Genomic DNA, 15,186 nt, shown 5'->3' with positions numbered 1-15,186 from the left:
GTCGATAATGATGACGATGACGATGGTAAAGACGACAATTACGTCGATGAGGATGACAATGAGTCTAGTCACCAGGCATCCAATCAGGTGATGACTTTATTCCCTGGGCTTTCAACGGTACTCCTGACAAGTTCAGACAAAACTGACAGAGGAAAACAGGTAAATATTTAACAACCTAGCTCTATGGGGGTGGGTGGGGGGAATGCATACACACACACTTTTCAGTTACATCTGCATTATTAATGCTTTCCTAAGACTAGACAATCAATAAAACAAGAAATCAAGCCTTGATTTGTAGTGATTCCAAAGGATCACACTGAAAATTTAACAATGAGCTCTCCAAAGCTGGCTTCTTCATACTTCTATTAATAAGTCATGAGAGGACTGACTGGATAGATCCCCAAGGAATGAGACTGTTAGAAGAGGAGAGATCTCCTGACTCGATAGACTGGGATATTCAATCAATTTTGTCCTTAACCCAATAAATTAACGAGTTCTGCTTTGAAATTTTGTAACACAGAGTGCTTTTGGGGAGAGCTTGTGACTATCCTTTGGGGAATGGAAAAGTAATTGAGTTCATAGGCTCCACCTTGATGAGGGCAAATAAGCTGGAAAACTAAGAGGTCCCCAAAGTGTCCCTGGACATTTCATGTCAGCAAGGAGACTCTGGCACAACTGCAAGCATTATGAGATCATGGATTGTTTCCTATGAGTTTCCTAGACAAGGAGAGGCTTGGGCAAGATGATAAAATTTAGAACTGCAAAGGATCTCAGAAATCAGTTAATCTAATCTCCTCATTTTTTATAGATGAGGAAGCTAAGTTCTAGCATAGTGAGTTGTCTAAGTCATTAGCTGTCTAAGCTGTGTTACTCTGTGGTGCTGTTAAACAGCAAAACAAAGATGGTAGAATCAAGTCCATTTACTTCCAATCCAGTGGGGGTTTTTTCTCTATCACAATGATCCTTCCAACTGTATAATTTAACAATGGTTTTCTTATCCAAAGCACCCAGCATAGTACATGCTCAATAATTCTTGTCAAATGACCAGAGTAAACTAATGTTTGACAAACTCAAAGATCTAGGATTTGGAGACAAAAATCATTATTTGATGAAAATTGCAGAGAAAATTGGAATGCAGTTTAGCAGGAACTAAATATACACCAGCATCTCATACTATGTATCAAGATAATGTCAAAATGAGTGCACAAATTAGACATAAAGGGTGATATCGTTAGCAGATTAGGGGACCATGGAATATTTTACCTATCAGATCTATGTATAGAGAGCATGACAATTGTAAAATGGATAATTCTGATTACAACAAATGAAAAAGATTTTACATAAGCAAAATCAATACAGCCAAGATTAGAAAGCAAGAAGGAAACCAGGGAAAATTTTTTTACAACATGTTTGTCTGATAAAGGCCTCATTTCTCAAATATATAAAGATCTGAGTCAAATTTATAAGATTACAAGTCATTGTTCAATTGATATGTGGTTAAAAGCTATGAAAAGATAGTTTTCAGAAGAAGAAATCAAAGATATCTATAGTCATATGAAAAAATGCTCTAAATAACTATTGATTAGAGAAATGAAAATTAAAACAACTCTGAGGTACCACCTCGTACTTATCAGATTGGCCAATATGACAGAAAAGGAAAATGACAAATATTGGAGGGAATATAGAAAAATAGGGACACTAATGCACAGTTGATGGAGTTGTGAACTGATCTAACCATTCTGGAAAGCAATGTGGAACTATGCCCAAAGGGCTATAAAACTGTGCATATCCTGTGACCCAGCAATAACACTAGCAGGTCTGTACTCCAAAGAGATCAAAGAAAAAGGAAGAGGCTTTATATGTACAAAAACATTTATAGCAGCTCTTTTGTGGTGACTAAGAATAAGAAATTGAAGGGATGCTCATCAACTGGGGAACAGCCAAACAAGTGGGGGTATATGATTGTGATGGAGTACTGTTGTGCTATAAGAAATGATGAACAGGATGCTTTCAGAAAAACATGGGAAGACTTACATGAGCTGATTCAAAGTGAAATGAAAAGAACCAGGAGAACACTGTACACACTAACAACAATATTGTTTGATGATCAACTGTGAAAGCTTAGCTATTCTCAAAATTACAATGATCCAAGACAATTCTGAAGGACCTATGAAAAATGGTACCCATCTCCACTGAAAGAACTGATGGAGTCTGAATGCAGATCAAAGCATACTTTTTTCTTAATCTTTCTTTTTTATTCTTAGGGTTTTTTTGGTCTGTGTTTTCTTTTGCAACATAGTTAACGTGGAAATGTTTTACATGACTGCACATGTATAATTTTTATCAAATTGTTTGCCTTCTCAAGGAGGGAAAAGGAAAGGGAAGAAGGAAGAGAATTTGCAACTCAAATTTTTAGAACACCAATGTTAAAAAAAATGTTTGCTTACATGCAATTGAAAAAAATAATTAAAATAAACATTAAAATAAAATAAAAATAAATACATGTCAAGTTGGACTGAATTACTGATTGGCCCACAAGTGTGCAGTGAAAAGGACTCAGTGTGCAATAGTGAAAGCCTGGGAGAGTGTGTGATGGTGATGTGATTAGCCATGTAGGCAGTACAGCTGTAACCCAGCTCTGAGACCTCCCACACTCTTCTTGGCTTCACAGTAGGAAGGGAGAATGTGTGAAGAGATGGGAACAGGAAGCTGCTGAGATCTTCCTTCCATCCTTTCCAGGCCCCATTCCATATTCCCATTGCTCCCGTCCCCTCTCGCCCCCTTAGTATGTTAAGCCATGCTTCATGCTTGCAGGAGAACTGAGGCCAAGTAGAGCTGGGCTGGAAGATTGTTTCTTCTTAAGAGTGGAGCAACTCTGTATGTCTTATCTTCCACAGCAGCAGCATCGCTGATGAGCATGCAATGAGCTGAATAGGTAGCCATAGTACTTGGATGGGTGGAGAGAGGATGGTGGCTATGATGAGTGGTGGGCTCTTTTCATAAAACCATGGAGCTGCCAGGAACCTTAGAGATCTAGCCCAGCACCCTTCTATTTTGAATATAACCCCATTTATGCCAACCGATCTTTCCTTTGAATTCTTCTGATTTCCACCTGGATCTGCACACTCCAGGAAACAGAAACAGGGGGTTTGAGGCGAAGGAACCAGAATTATAAAGTGATGGGAATGATATTCACTGTCGCACTGAGAGGGGATTGAACAACGGGCTCCAGGACACACAGTATTACATGAGAGGTAGACTGATAGACAGAGGATGGCCTGCCTGTGTAGTAGAAGACTCTCTCTTTCAGGCATCAGGGCTCAGAGGCCATTACTGCCAGGATGCTAGAGATGCCAGAGATGGGCAAAAGCCCAGTCACAGAAGAAGGCAGGTTGCTGAACAGAGATCTTGAAGGCAAGTGTCCATCCCTAGGACCCAACAAGAATAGGTTCAGCGAAGTCCTACTCCACACCCCAATCTTCCTCCCAATTCAGGAACTCTACAACGTAATACCACTACTTTCCAAAAGGAAGAGGACAGGGGATCGACATCCAGCTAGGAGGGGGGAAAAAACCTTACTATCTGCCCCACAACAACTATACTCTCCAAACTCTTAAGCATTTCCATTTGACCAGTCAATGTATCCTAAAGACTGTTGCTCCTTATGATTTGACCTATAGCTACCCCAGGACTTTTCATCTATCCCCCATTTGTAGCTGTCTCTTCTATTTAGAATGTAAGCTCATTAAAAGCAGGGACTGTGCCATTTTCTATATGTACCCCTAGAGCTTAGCATAAGACATGGCATACAGAAGGTGCTTAATAAAGGCTCTTTCATGAAGTTTAAAAAAAAAAAAAGATGGCTCCTGACTCTGAGTCCTCTGATAAAGTGCTTAATGAACCATGCAACGTATAGTGAGACAATATATTTCAGTGCTCTAAGACTGTGATAATTCCCCTCTACTAGCCTTCTGGGAACATCTGGTCCCCTGGGAAAAGCAAAGCTGTGAACTCAGCTATTAACAACTGCTGAGCATAGAGATGGCTGACCCTTTCCTGGAGCATCAGGGCACTGCTTTTGGTTTTATTACTGCCCCTTTGTAATTGCAATTTCTTGCAGTAAAAGGTATTCTAGACCATAACGACAGTGTGTTTCCTTTGGGTCATGCACAAGTAGGGAAAGAGAGTCTTAATGGGAAATGAGGCACAAGCTAAGTTTTTAGAGATTTGCTTGAGTTCTGAGTGGGGTTAAAGTAACAAGATGACATTCTACATTTTAAATGGTACCAAGGGTTCTTAACCATTTTTGTGTGTGATGGACCCCTTTGGCCATGTCGTGAAGGCTACAGTCTCAGAATATTAGGGTTTTTTATGCTATTATTTTTAATCTTTTTTTTTTTAATTTTGAGTTTCAAAATCTCTCCCTCCCTACCCTACCAACTGAGAAGGCAAGTAATATGATATCAAATACACATATGAAACCAGAAAAGAATGTCTTTAAATGCCTAAAATGAAATACAAAGGATTGCAAATAAAATCCATTACACTGAAATATATTTATCAATTTTTTTAAAGTTCATGGGTCAAATCTGGAGGAACCTGGATCAAGGGAGGGATAACAGGTGTTTGATACAATTAAGACAAATTCCAGATCTATAACCATAGAATCAGTCCCTTACTTTTCAAATGATATCCAACCAACCTCTGTACTCTACTTCCTAGTACTAGGCTAATCCTTGGGCCAGTTCTCTTGCCAGAAAGGAAGAAGGTCTTTGTTCTGAAACAGATCTGGGGGTTTTAGAAGACCACAAGTTCAATAATAGTGATGTGATGGCCACAAAAATTAAACACTACCTTGGGTTACAATAAGAGAAGCCTGGCTTCCAGGAATGGGGGAAGGGTTTCTAATACCCTTGTACTTTGCTCTCATCAGAAGTCATCTGGAGTTCTGTGTTCAGTTCCAATCACTAATGCTTCAAAAGGAAAAACACTGATAGGTGGGAGAGTGTCCAGAGGAGGGTAAGCAAGTCTGTCAATGGCCCTGAGTCCAGGTCAGACTAGCATCAGCTTAAGAAACTGGGGGAAGAAAAGACTCTGGTCAGGCAAGACTGTTGTCTTCAAGTATTTGAATGGCAGTTGTATGAAGGAGATATAGTGAGACCACTTACTTTCCCAACCCATACATGCACTAGCAAATTGGGTCCCCAGAGGTCAGCTAACAGTAACTCCTGAGCTTTCAAGATGTCACAGGGCCTGAAGAATCCAAAGGAAGGAAGACACAAATCAGAGACAGCCCTATCCCAATTACAGGTCTGCGTAGGAGGCCATATGCTCCCTGGCTTCATAAAGGCTTCAGATGAGAGAAGGCCCCAGGCTCTTTCCCATCTGAAGGCCCACAGAAGTTCATGAATGCAACCAGGAAAGAAAAGAGACCAGGATTGAGTTGTTAGGGCTTTTTGGAACAGGCCTCTCTTTCCCACACAGTAAATGCAAAGGTCACCCTCATAGAATACCTGCACCTTTTCTAAAGTAGAAAGCAAGGCCCTCCATTACGCATGCCTGGCAGCAGGCTCACCAAACTTCCATGAGGGAATACTGAATCAGGTAGAGTAGGCTGTCCATGATCCTCAAGGCTATCATGGACCATCATGGACCAGTCCCCCCTTATAGTGGGTACAGGACCAGAAGCAACAGGTAGAAGTTGAAAAAAGACCAATTTCGGTTTGACATCAGGAAAAATTTCCTAAAAATTAGAACTCTCCAAAAGTAGAAAAGATTGACTCGAAGTGATGGGGTCCCCTTGGAGATCTTCACTGGAGACTGGGCAACCACTCGTTCTAGGAGGGATTCCTTCTGGGGACAGGGTTGACTGGTTGAGTTGCTGAAACCCCCTCCATTTCAACAACAGGACAGGACTTCATACCTCCACCACCCTGGTCCCAGCTCCATTGCCCCGTGTCTGAACCATTACAATAGACTTTTAGTTGGTTTTCCTGTCTCATGTCTTTCCCCATTCCAATCCAATCTGCACTAGGTGGACAAACTGATCTTCCCAAAATTCAGATCTGAACAGATCTTACCCTACCTAGTAAATTCCAGCAACTCCCTGTTACCTCCATGATCAAATATAAAATTTTCCCTCCATATATGCTACAATCTGGTGATATTGGCCTCCTTCTTGTTCCTCAGACACAACACTGACTTTCAACTCTATGCCTTGCACTTGGTGGACTTCCTGCCTAGAATATGCTCACTCTCTGTCTCTGTCTCTCTCTGTCTCTCTCTGTCTCTGTCTCTGTGTCTCTCTGTCTCTCTCTCCTCAATCTCCTTCAAGACTCAAATTAAATTTCACTTCCTTCCACTGCCTTCCTTCTGAGATACATATAATTTCATTTATAACGCACACACATGTGGGTGGGGGGTAGGGGCATGGATATTTACCTATTCACTCATTCATTCATTTACTAGGTTTTTCTCATTAAGATGTGGATTCTTTGAAGGGAGATACCATATTTTGCCTTTCTTTATATCCCCAATGCATAGAACAGTGGCTGGAACATGAATTTATTATTTCTACAAGCAACAAGAACATAGTAATGATACAAAATTTCTAGAAGTCTAAAAATATTCATTGTAGGAGGAACCTTTCATCTCTGCTGGAACATAAATGGATGTAGGTCACACCTTCCACATAGCCCTAAAGCCATAAATAGTCCATTGAGTTACTGACATTGCAAATAAGCAACCCAAACTTCCTTCCCTCAAGCAGTATACAATCCAAGAGCCACACCAGACCCAAATTTAACCTCTTCACTTCTGAAAGCTAGCAGGAACCAAGAATCAACAACAGAACAGCTCTTCAAGACTTTTTTGGTCAAGGTTTTGTGGACTATTTCCCAATTCTGGCCTCAAAGAGAAGAAGACCATCCCACCCCAATATTTGGAAAACTTACTGTGTATAACTCATTGGTCACCTTCAGCAGCTCTTCATGCATCTGTAAGCCAATTTCCTTGCTCTAGAACACAAAGACAATCAAGAATCAAAAGATTAGTTATGTAGAAATGAATCATGTTCACCATTTCACATTTGTACAGAAAAAGCAAGATTATTTGTAGGGAAAGAGAACCTATATAAACACCATTAATCTATAGTTTAAAGCATTCACCTTCATAGGACAATAGGAATAGTTTCAATATGTTTGTCATACGGAAGTCTGGGCTTCCTGGGGAAAAAGGGGAAACCATGAATTACTTTTTCCCTGTATGATCATTGTACTAGGGACCAACCAAGGAGAGAAAGAAAGAGGAAAATTTTCCATTCATTTCTTTACCTTCTTTTCTAACCAATTCCAGGAGGCCAGGAGTGGTCAACCCAAGTCAGGGTAAGAAGCACAATTTATTACAGTCACCAAAGGGTCATGTTACTTTATATTGATGCTATAAAAATGTTTTTATCCTTATTGGTTCAATGGAGTTCTCCCAAGTTGTAATGGTGTAGTAATACTGTAAGTCTTTGGAAAGACAGAATATTATTGATATAAGAGGAATCAGATAGGGGATGCTTATGCTTTCCAAAGAGTGCCTGCCCCATCAAGAACTACATTTACTATGAGGCCTCCATATGCCCAGAACTGGAACATCTCTCGATGTCAGGGAGTCAAGACTTTGATCTCCCATGGGATACTGGGCCACTGGTGAGGGGATGTTGATACTGTGACAAAATGGATGAAAGAAAAGACAAGCCAGGATACATGATAGAGTCTTCAAGAGAACTTGATTCACGGAATAAACCAAAACTGTAGCAAAAGACAGATACATCTCTTCACCAAGACAACGTATCTTTAGAATTCTGTGGCTATGTAAAGTCTCAGTCTCCTAACATCAGGTCTAATGCTGGAGAATAGAAACCTTAGAGATCATCTCATCCAACCCTTGCATTTTACAGATGGAAAAACGGAGGCCCAGAAGAGAAGGGCTAACTTGCAAACTGGTCCATAGGAAAATTCTATAAAGTTTAGATTATCAGCTCCTTAAGGGTAAGAACTGTGTCTTATACTTGGTCTCCCCAACAACGCCTATCCAGGGACTCCATGAATGTAGCATTCAGTAAATATTTGAGAGCAGTTGTAACCCAGCAATCTGTGAACCACAAAAACATATCATTGAAACATAGATTCAAAGCTGCAAGGGGCCTTAGGCCATCTGGTCCAACTCTCTCATCTTACAGATGGAAGAACTCAAGCTCAAAGAGGTTAACAGTGGGTTTGCCCAAGGTCACACAGGAAGTAAGCTGCTCACACTTTGACTCCAGACCCTTGCTCTTTCCATTGCTCCACAGAGTCAAAAAGCCATGGGGCTCCTAGTGGTTCCCTCATCTTTTTTGGAAAGGACTTCTAGATTTAAAAGGGCACGAGCCTCACCTCCTCTAAATGATTTCCAAGTGCAATAGGGGACCTTCCTAGTGGTGAGTCATCCCTTGCTTTAAAGAGCAATCCACTTCTTAAAACTGAGGGTATTTATTTATACCAAGAAACTCCTAGGATTTGGGCCTCTTTTTATTGTTGGTTTGGAGGCTACTCTAAACAATTTTTTTTTGGCATAGTTGGGATAGGGGCATGCTGTCAATACCTTCATGTATGCATCATTATTAAGTGTATGTATCATTTGGACCCCCTTTCTTCTCCTTTCCCATCAATTCTATTTGTCTTTTGGCTATTTCACCAGGAATCTCCTTTCCCTCTTCTCTTTTTCATAGAATATCTCTCATTTTGAATAAGTACTTGGCAGCTCTGACATTTAATGCTATTTAGTACAAATGGTTAATAGGGACTCAGAAGCAACTGTTTCTGGAATCCACAGGGCACCTGAGTCATCGGACCCAGGGGTCTCAATGGCAGACAGTTTTTAAAAAATCTATCTTCACTTTTTCTAAACCAAATCTTGAATGACCATCATATATGACTCTTTTAATCTATTTTCAATTGCTGGTTTTCCCATTAAAAACAAAAGTCCCATGGATGTTCTTTTTTTTAATCTTCCTGGCTATAACATAGAATTCCCACCCCACCCCCAGATACTGTGTTCTTTCTTAAGCAACTCTTCTGAAAAAGGAACTGTTTAGACTAATCCACCTTATACAATTAGTTATTTATCACAGAGTTATTACCCTCTGGGGATCAGTAAGCCTGATGATTTCTAAGGTCCCTCCCAGATGTAAATTCTATCATGTCAGCACATTTTAAGAAGGATCCTGACAAACTGAAACACGGCCAGAAATCTGTTGGCTTGGGTGATGAGAGGACTATAGACTATATGACATGTGAGGTCACTTGAAGGAACTGAAGACATTTAGTCTGAAGGACAAATGACTTGGGGAGGGGGGTACAGCAGGGATCAACAATTCCCTTTAAGTAAACCAGCTCTGATGCTTTGGACCTTGGATGAATCATTTAGCATCTCCTGGTCTCATCACTTAGCATCTCCTGGCCTCGAAATCTTCATCCACTAATTTGGGGGGGAGGGGGAAGAGAGCTTCCAAGGCCCCCATAGATACAAGCTCTGTATCTATGACCCTATCATCCTATCACCTATTTGAAGGGTGTATGGTGTGAAAGTAAGACTAGATTTGCTCTTGCATAGACCTAAAGGACAGAATTAGAAGCAACAGGTATAAGTTGTTGAGAAGACATAGGTTTGATATAAGAAAAAGAACACCTTACAGACACTTAGGGCTACCCAAAATTGGCCTGAGCTGCATCTAGATAGTGGATCTCTTCTCATTAGAGTACTTCAAGCAGAGGTCTTTTGCCCATATTCTGGTGACACTGTAGGAGCCTTCTTCTATGGGTACAGGTTGGACTACAGCTTCTCTGTGGTTCCATCCAACTCAACAGTTCTGTGATGCTGTAAGCCTGTCAAAGTAGTTCAGATATAATTGTATAATTGCCCCCTTAAGTTTCATCTGTGTTCAGGACTTGTTGCTATTTATAGCCAAATCATATTCCCTTTAATCCCTGGTTTATCCTTCTAAGGCTCTGCCCTATCCCCTGTTCCCACTTTCAGCCCTACCTCCAATTACTCCCAGATCTTAGGCTGGTCACTTAACCTTGAGCCTTAGCTTCCTCATCGGTATATAAATGGCATGCATGAAGGATGTTATTTCCTATAATAGTTGGGGTCAAGAGAGCAACATTCATTATATGAGATTCCCTGGACTCTGACTCCCACAAGGATTGGCCTATGTGTGAACCCTCACATAGCTTCATGAGGCAAGGATTCTAAATGGCAGAGAATATTTTAGAAATGAAGAGGTTTAAAAAACAGGTTGCTAGTCATGAGCACATATAAGAAAATAAACAGCATAATTAGACACAGAGAGTCAAGATGGGGAGCCATAGTCTGGGTGGAGAAACAATGTGCAGAAGTACTAGAATAGGAGCATCTACCTCTGCGACTACTGAGTTCTGGAGCAACTACATTTTCCCTGTGCTAAAGAGTCATAAGTAAGGAAAGGAAATTATAATATAATTTTGGTGGCATAGGAAATTGTACTCTTTTCAGTAGAGATAATGAGAATGTTTTACTATCTATTTATTTACATTATTTTATGTCTTCATTAAATACTTTTGCTATTGGACTTAGGTGTCTGGTACGATCTAGCAATAGAAGGACACAACAGATGGGGGCTCAGGCCATGAGTGAATTAGTTATTACTTCACTATAGCCATGCTGAATCTCGGAGTAGCTCAGGGGAACTGCATGTAAAATAAGGTAGCTGACTAAATCTACTCCTAAGTCTCTTATAGAACTAGATTCTATGATCTATGCTCTCCCATACAGTCTTTACTTAATTTGCTCACATTCTGTTCTCCTCCTGCTCTCTCATTCTCTCTTTCTTTCCTGCTCCTTTACTGGGCCTACTCCACACAGCTCCCCAACCCCCACACCACCCGATTTCAGTCTCTTCCTGTAGTTATAACTCCATATGTTGTCATGTGTTTATTTTTGCAAGAAATTGGAATGTAGATTTAAGTCCTGACCTCCTCTTGCAGCTCCTGCTGCTGCAAGATCATATTGCAGAGAGGCAAGCAAGGCTTGGAGAAGGGCTCATCATTTGTCCTTGGCAGTAGGCCACCCTGCCGCCTACCTCTAAGACTAACAACGGGCTGAGGCAGTCGTTGGGACTGTTGTCCTCCCTGCCTTGTAATTACGCCAAACATTTTTTCATGGACTATGTTTACTCCTGGAGCCTTCCTTTTCATTTTCAGAAAAGCTTAAAATAAGCATTCCCCAAGAAAGCAAAGAACAGTTTTTAGATTGGTGTAGATAAGATAGTTTGATATACAGTAACACCCCTATGACTTCAGCTATCTGGAAGAGTCTGGTTAGGAGTTTCAGAATACCTGAAGGGAGCCCTTCAAGGGCCTTGAAAAACACTCAACTTTTTTGGGGTGGAACTGATCCATTCCACACTGCACAGTATGGTGGGAAATGCATCGGATTTGGATGGAGAGGGCCCAGATGCAAACATTAGCTCTCCTGCTTATTACCTGGATGGGTTGAAGAAGTCTCTTAACCTCGGATTGAGAAAAGTCTAGGCTAAATCTTCTTATCAGCTCTAAATCCAATGCAAACAGCATATATAGAACAAAATGTAATCTTGATAACTCAAGGTAATCATTGCTATGCTATGCTATGAAAACCAGGAGATGATGTGTTCAAGTGAGAAGAGCACTGGACTTGAAATCACAGGACCTGAATTCAAATCTTGGTTCTGATACCCACTACGTATAGAACCAAGGGGAAGCTATTGAACCTCTTTGGGCCTCCATTTTCTCATGTGTAAAATGAGGGAGTTGGACCAGATGTCCTCTAAGGTCCCTCTGAGCTCTAGAACTTTGATGGGATGATATGAGAGATGAGCACAAGGCTGCCTTCTCAAGGCATCTTGGAATTTGATTTTCAGAATAAATCTTTGATGCCACCTGGCTTATTTTTTAAAATTATTCCTTTGCCTCACTTGCAAGTGTGATGCACAGCCTGGTCAAACTGCACTCTCTCTTACGTGGTCTGCTGTGGTTGTCTTTCTGCAAAGTGAATTACTCAGATGAAGACAACCTTCTACTATGGTCTTTCCTGTTCCTCAATAAAATCTTGCTTGATTGCTTCTCTTCATGTCTCTCATTTGTTGGCTGCAGTCAGATCACTACCTGTTCACCATTATTTCTGCATCACTAACACAATATGCCATGTTAACCTGCTCAGTTTTAACTGCTTTTGTATCTCATTTGCATCAAATTTGTTGAAGTCACAGAAGCAGAGGAAACCGTCACCAGGTATTTGTGTGACAGTGTTATTTCATAGCCTAAAAGCTCTTCCCCCTCCTCATCAGAAGATGATACTCCTCCTGGCATCACATTCAATCAATCAATCATATTTATTAAGCATCCACTATGGGTTAGGCATTGTGCTAAGTGCTGGGAATACAAAAAGAAGATACAAAAAGAAGCAGTGCCCTCAAGGAGCTTACACTCAGTCAAAATATCCATCTAGATCTCCTTAATGTTGTACTCTTAACAGAATTCCAAGCAAAAACAATTCAATTCAACTCAACCTGCCTTTACCAGGCTCCTCCTAACTGTTTGTCAGGCACTTCACTAAATGCTGGGGATACAAAGATTAAAACCAAATAATCCCCATCTTCAAAGAATTTATATTCTACTTGAGGGAAGAAGAGGTGGACAAACTTTTTTTTAATGTTCATATAAAATAAATGGAAACTATGTACAAAGGAATACAAACCTATCTGAGGAGAAGGGGAAGGAGCAGGGAGAACAATTACTACAGGGAAAATTAGGAGAGGCCACCTGGAGGTGATGTCTGAGCACAGCCTTGAAGGGAACCAGGGATTCCAAGAAGAAATAGCATTATGTGAAAGAAAGAGTGGAACTTTCCCCAATACAAATAGGGGTGGTGGTGGTGGTAGTAGTCATTGTAATAGTAGTAGTAGTAGCAGCAGCAACAGTAGTAGTAGTAGTAGGTGGAGTAGTTCTAGGAGGAGGAGTGGTGGTGGTGGTAGTAATAATAGCTAACATGTATAATATAAAGCACTTATATATGTACCAGGCACTATGCCTAGGTGATTTACAATTATCATCTCATTTGATCTTCTCAACAACCCTGGGAAGCATGTGCCATTATTATCCCCATTTTACAGTTGAAGAAATTGAGGCAGGCAAAGGTTAAGTGACTTGCCCAAGGTCATATGGCTAATAAGTTTCTAAAGCTGGATTTGAACCCAGATCTTCCTGACTCCAGACCCAAAGCTCTATCCACTGTGTCATCCAGCTTCCTAGGACTCAGAGAGGTCGGAGATTGTAGCTGAGAAGCTTCTGTACATGTCATTGGCAGTGTAACATGAATATTCCATGAATGAGAACCCAGAATGCAGGCCCTTGGGATGGGAATAAGGGCCAGAAGTAGATGAAACGCCAAAATCAGGATCACAGCAAAGGTCAAAGAGGGATGACAACAGTCAAGGCCACAGGTTCAGAATGAAATAAACAGTTGAGCACCAAGGCAAGTCTCAGGGTGTTGAACTGGAGTTCTAATTCTCTTTGCTGTACTCAGATGGGTGCTCTTAGGCCTGTTTCAGGACCTTCCTATTTGTCTTCAACCCAACTCCACCAAAACCTTCAGCTCCTGGACAGCTCCTGCCACCTGCCCTAATCTGCTCTCCATAGGTGAACAGCACTCCAGCCAATGACTCTAAGACAGACTTTCACCAGCCAAATGAAAGACCTCTTCTTTCCTTCCAGTCTGTGAACTGACCAATCACATCATTCCTCTTTAAACTTCTTCTCTCTGCTACTTCTCTCTTCTTTTGTTTGTTTTTGATGGTCTTCCCCATTTTCAGGCTCTTGGACTCTACGTGATTTACAATAGTCAGTGTACAAGATGATGTGGCTCTGTTGAGGTGTAGGGGTTCTGGGAACTCCAAAATTCAGGGGCAAATGACACGGGTCCTGCCTCCAATGAATTCAACCCAAGCCTTCTTTCAGTGAGAGACACCAGTTGGGGTGGCTGAGATTTTAAGAATTCGCACTATTAGCCAGAGTCTTAAGGAATCTGAGCACTTTAATGGAGGCAAGATTTACCTTTTACACTGAAGACAGTGGAAGATCGGGATGTGATCTAGGAGTGACCAAGTAAAGAGTGGAGGTCTAGGGTGGGGCCAGGTGCAGACCATGAGGGTTACAATGAAAAGATTATTAACGAAGAAGAGACCAGTGCCCTAGGCAAATATGAGGGACCTGGGTCACATGGGAAAGTCCAGGGGCTTTTCCTTTTTGGAGTCCAGATCCCATCCCCATCAGCTCCATATAAGAAAGGGAATACTTTATCAACAGCACTAGTAACTATTTATCTTTAGAAGGCACTTGTTTCCCAAAACCTCAGAGTCAGAATAACAAAATATCAGAGTTGGAAGGACCTCAGAAGCTGCTTAGTCCAATCCATCTCAGAACAATATTCCCCTTCTACAACATCCTACAGTGGGGACAAAATCCCCAATGACTCTGGAGTCAGGGATCATGGGGGTTAAATCCCATCTCTGGTCTCTGAGAGCTGTTGCAGCTCTAGGTCTGTGATCCTATGAGGGGCCACAAAGCTGTAGTGAAAGGAAGCCACTAGTTTTAATCCATTTTTGAAAGTCCTAATTGCTGCAAAGTTTTACCTTATAATAAGCCTACATCATCCTCTTCACAACTTTCACACCTTGCTCCTAGTTTTGCCCTCCAGGACCAAGCATGAGAACCCTTCAAATACATGAAGAAAGTTTTCCTGGAAGAACCAAGCCCTCCACTTTAGGCAATATTGAGCATCTGACCCCATCCCCCATGAACTATTTTCCCTTGGCCCAATACAAATTCATACTAACATCTCTGTTCAAAAATCTCTTTGTTTATCTCTACCTGACTCCCTAAGGAAAGTGTTTGAAGACGTTTCCTTTTAGCTGATAACCTTACCTCCAACTTTACTGAGAAGATGGAAGACATGAGCCCTCTCAACTCCTGTTCTCCATATCCCTCCAAAACTTCCCTGAATGTTCACTTCAATTCATGTCTCTCTCTCTCTCTCTCTCTCTCTCTGTCTCTCTCCCTCTCCCTCCCTCCCTCTCTCTCCCTC

At 41.2% G+C, this 15,186-nt stretch overlaps 1 protein-coding gene across 6 annotated transcripts in view; it reads right to left on the bottom strand.

Moving 5' to 3' along the window:
- Positions 1-15,186, bottom strand: part of SRGAP3 (SLIT-ROBO Rho GTPase activating protein 3) — a 269,566-nt gene that overhangs the window by 99,101 nt on the left and 155,279 nt on the right. For all 6 annotated transcript variants that reach the window (XR_011964714.1, XM_072598587.1, XM_072598588.1 and 3 more), the window contains exon 4: positions 6,954-7,016. Coding sequence is in view for 5 of the 6 variants with exons in the window: in XM_072598587.1 (XP_072454688.1) it covers positions 6,954-7,016 (63 nt within the window). In the remaining variant the exon portion in view is untranslated. The remainder of the gene's footprint in view (positions 1-6,953; positions 7,017-15,186) is intronic.

The sequence above is a fragment of the Notamacropus eugenii genome, chromosome 3 (assembly GCF_028372415.1).
Source record: "Notamacropus eugenii isolate mMacEug1 chromosome 3, mMacEug1.pri_v2, whole genome shotgun sequence".
In the NCBI taxonomy this organism is placed as follows: Eukaryota; Metazoa; Chordata; class Mammalia; order Diprotodontia; family Macropodidae; genus Notamacropus; species Notamacropus eugenii.
The sequence above is the reverse complement of the archived record's forward strand: the minus strand, read 5'-3'. Positions and strand labels throughout refer to the sequence as shown.